The following is a 3428-nucleotide window of genomic DNA, read 5'->3' as shown; positions in this document are numbered from 1 at the left end:
CTGGAATAACGACACGCGTACACGTATTAGAGAAGATTAAAAGATTTTTAAAAAGCTCCTTTTTTGTCCGTGTTACTCAGCACACGCTGTGTTTTCGTTTGTCAGGGGACACGTTGAGTCCGCCACCATGTCGTCCAAAAAGAAGCAGATCAACGATGAGCGCTTTCTCCGGGTGCAGAAGGACCCCAGATTCTGGGAAATGCCCGAAAAAGAGCGCAAGATCAAGATCGACAAGCGTTTCCAGTCCATGTTCCACGACAAGCGTTTCAAGGTGAAGTACACGGTGGACAAACGCGGACGCCCCGTCAACCAGACCTCCACCGAGGACCTGAAGCGCTTCTACAACGTCTCCGACTCCGAGGACGACGAAGACGAAGGTGAGGAGGACGTGAGGAGCAAGAAGGCGGCAGAGGGCAAGAAGAAGAAAAACGAGAAGAAGAGCGACGGAGAGGTGAAGAGAGGAAAAGGCGGGAAAGGAGAGCCGCCTGAACGAGGCGTCAGAGTCTTCGAAGAAGGTGAGAAAATGTTTCAGATTCTCGTTTTCAGGCCGAAGAAACGAGCTCAGATTTGACACTCATCAGTTAACCCTTTGAAACCCGAGCGAAATGGCTTGATGTCTTTTTCAATAAACATGGCGAGAAGGAAAAAAAAACCAGAACAAGAGAAAAAAACAGGGAAATGTCCTGGAAAAGTGCTTAAAACGATGCTTTTGCATCAAGATTAAATATGTAATTATCATTTTTCCTTTATTTCTTTTTTTGGCAGATATTTCGCCCGAGCTTCTTAAAAATAATCTGAAAAATCTGCCAGTGTCTCACTGTGTGTGGAACACAAAGTGGCTGGTTGCCTTTTTTTCCGTGTTTTTGAAAAGAAATAACGCCAATTTGCTCAATTTTTAAAGGGTTAAAAACCCGTGAAAGGCATCTGAAGCAGCACTGGAAAAGTGATGTCGCTCCGGGTTTCAAAGGGTTAAATCTGATGTTTCACAGATTATAATCCGAAAGATTGTTTCCCACAAACTGTGAGGCGTCTGTGAGTCAGGACTTCATCACGCCATAAAACAGTCTTCTACACCGACTCGCCGCTTTTTTTGCGTCCTTGATGATCCTGAAGTTAGCAAGAAATCCAAAAATGATCTGAAAATTTACCAAAAACTATAAAATAAAAAACAACAACAAAAATAAGAAAAAGAAGGAAATAAAAAATACAAATAAAACAAAGCAAGAAATGACCTGGAAAAAAGTTTACGCGTCAGCGTCTGCAGCTGCAAAGTTTTTTTATTTTATTTTATTTTTTTTCTGCTCTCTGCTCGGATCAAAAATCTCACGACTTCAGATTTTGTCACCGCAGCTTTCTCTTATTTTCCTCAGACGATGAAGATGAGCAGCAAACTTTAGAGGAGGAGGATGTCGACCTCGGAGACGACGTCACAGATGGCAGCGAGGAGGAGGAGGAGGAGGATGATGATGATGATGATGATGATGATGCAGAGGAGGAGAGCGATGTGAGCGGATCAGACGAGGAGGAGTCTGGTCTGGACTCGGAGGAGGACAGCGACAGCGGTCCAGATCTGGCCAGAGGGAAGGGAAACATCGAGACCAGCTCGGACGAAGACGACGATGACGACGATGTGGACGCCATCCTGAGGAAGGAGGAAGAGGAGATCGAGCACGACTGGGGGGAGCTGGCCAAAGACGCTCCACGAAGCGACGAGGTGAGGTGGCGTCCGGTTCGAAAGAGCGCGAGTCGCTAACCGCCGTTTTTCCTGTTTTTGAAAGAAGTCAAACAGATTTTCTCACAGATCGAAGGTTTAAACACTGACAGACGTCTGAATGCAGAAAACGTGAAGTCGATCCTCATTTTAAAGGGTTAATTCTTCCATGAAACTGTTGACGTTGGGTTACAGTTTTACGAGGTAAAAGTATTACTCTGGTTATGGTTAAATATGTCACCAAAAATCGAAACTTTTTCACTTGTAACTAGTGTTATTAGTTTTAGTTTTAGTATTAGAATTCGCTTTAGTATTAGTTTTTGGTATTGGTTTTAATATTAGTATTAGCTTTAGTATTAGTATTAACTTTTAGTATTAGTATTGGTATTGGTTTTAGTATCAGTAGTAGCTTTAGCATTAGCTTTAGCATTAGCTTTAGCATTAGCTTTAGTATTAGCATTAGCATTAGCATTGCTGGCAGACTTCGCCTGTAACCGTGTCCTCTGCTGGTCTGTGTGTCAGGTTTCTGCCCGACTGGCCGTCTGTAACATGGACTGGGACCGGATGAAAGCCAGAGACCTGCTGGCTCTGTTCAGCTCCTTCGTCCCTAAAGGAGGAGCTGTGCTGTCAGTCAAGGTATGAAACCACTTCATGAGCCGAAAACCGCCCCAGAGATCTGGATCTCGGTTTTCTAAATGCTCCCTGAAAACGAGCTGCAGACCTGCAGACCTGCAGAGGCCTGCAGGTCTGCAGGTCTGGTCTCAGAGTCGGTGCTGCCTGTTCGTGGCTGATTTTGGGTTTTCGGTTTTAGAAATCGCTGCCTCTGTGTCAACAGAGACTGAGAGAACCGATCACCTTTTTAAAAGTCTGCATCAGTGTGGACCCGGTTTAAACCGGGGCCCGTGAAGTGGGTCACCTTTCTAAACCGGTGAATGCTGTCTGTTAGAGACATTTACACTGGTGCATGCTGGGTATTGTCCTAGATCTACCCGTCGGATTTTGGGAAGCAGAGGCTGAAGGCGGAGGAGACTCAGGGACCGCTGGAGCTGCGAGCTCTGCCCGACGACTCGGAGGACGACACCGAGGAGGACAGGTAACACGCAACTTCTGCTACTGCAGTAAAAGTAGTGATACTACAGTGTGGAGAAGTAAAAGTACTGCATTTGAAAGTATTAACAAGAGTCTAACTTTTCAGGACTGATACCAAATATTAGTTTCTAATGAGACCGATGATTGATGTTAGGGACCGATGACTGATTTTAGGGACCGATGATTGATTTTAGGGACCGATGACTGATTTTAGGGACCGATGACTGATGTTAGGGACCGATGATTGATGTTAGGGACCGATGATTGATGTTAGGGACCGATGACTGATTTTAGGGACCGATGATTGATTTTAGGGACCGATGACTGATTTTAGGGACCGATGACTGATGTTAGGGACCGATGATTGATGTTAGGGACCGATGATTGATGTTAGGGACCGATGATTGATTTTAGGGACCGATGATTGATTTTAGGGACCGATGTGCATTTACAAAACTCGATGAATGTTTTTCCAAATTTATAATTCGGAAAAAAAAATTCCAACACAAAACTTTGATTTAATGACTTTGGTAAATTTTTAATCACATGAGTGTGTGTGTTTATGTTTGTGTGTGTGTGTGTGTGTGTGTGTGTGTGTGTTTATGTTTGTGTGTGTGTGTGTGTTTAT

At 44.3% G+C, this 3428-nt stretch overlaps 1 protein-coding gene across 1 annotated transcript; it reads left to right on the top strand.

Annotated features, from left to right (window-relative positions):
- Positions 1 to 109: 109 nt before the first annotated feature.
- LOC121939981 (ESF1 homolog) lies at positions 110 to 3310 on the top strand. The gene is made up of 4 exons (XM_042482877.1): positions 110 to 515; positions 1371 to 1714; positions 2234 to 2347; positions 2695 to 3310. The coding sequence occupies exons 1-4, from the start codon at positions 128 to 130 to the stop codon at positions 2806 to 2808; spliced, it is 960 nt and encodes a 319-aa protein (XP_042338811.1). The 5' UTR covers positions 110 to 127; the 3' UTR covers positions 2809 to 3310.
- Positions 3311 to 3428: the final 118 nt, after the last annotated feature.

The sequence above is a fragment of the Plectropomus leopardus genome, unplaced genomic scaffold (assembly GCF_008729295.1).
Source record: "Plectropomus leopardus isolate mb unplaced genomic scaffold, YSFRI_Pleo_2.0 unplaced_scaffold693, whole genome shotgun sequence".
NCBI classification, from domain to species: domain Eukaryota; kingdom Metazoa; phylum Chordata; class Actinopteri; order Perciformes; family Serranidae; genus Plectropomus; species Plectropomus leopardus.
The sequence above is the reverse complement of the archived record's forward strand: the minus strand, read 5'-3'. Positions and strand labels throughout refer to the sequence as shown.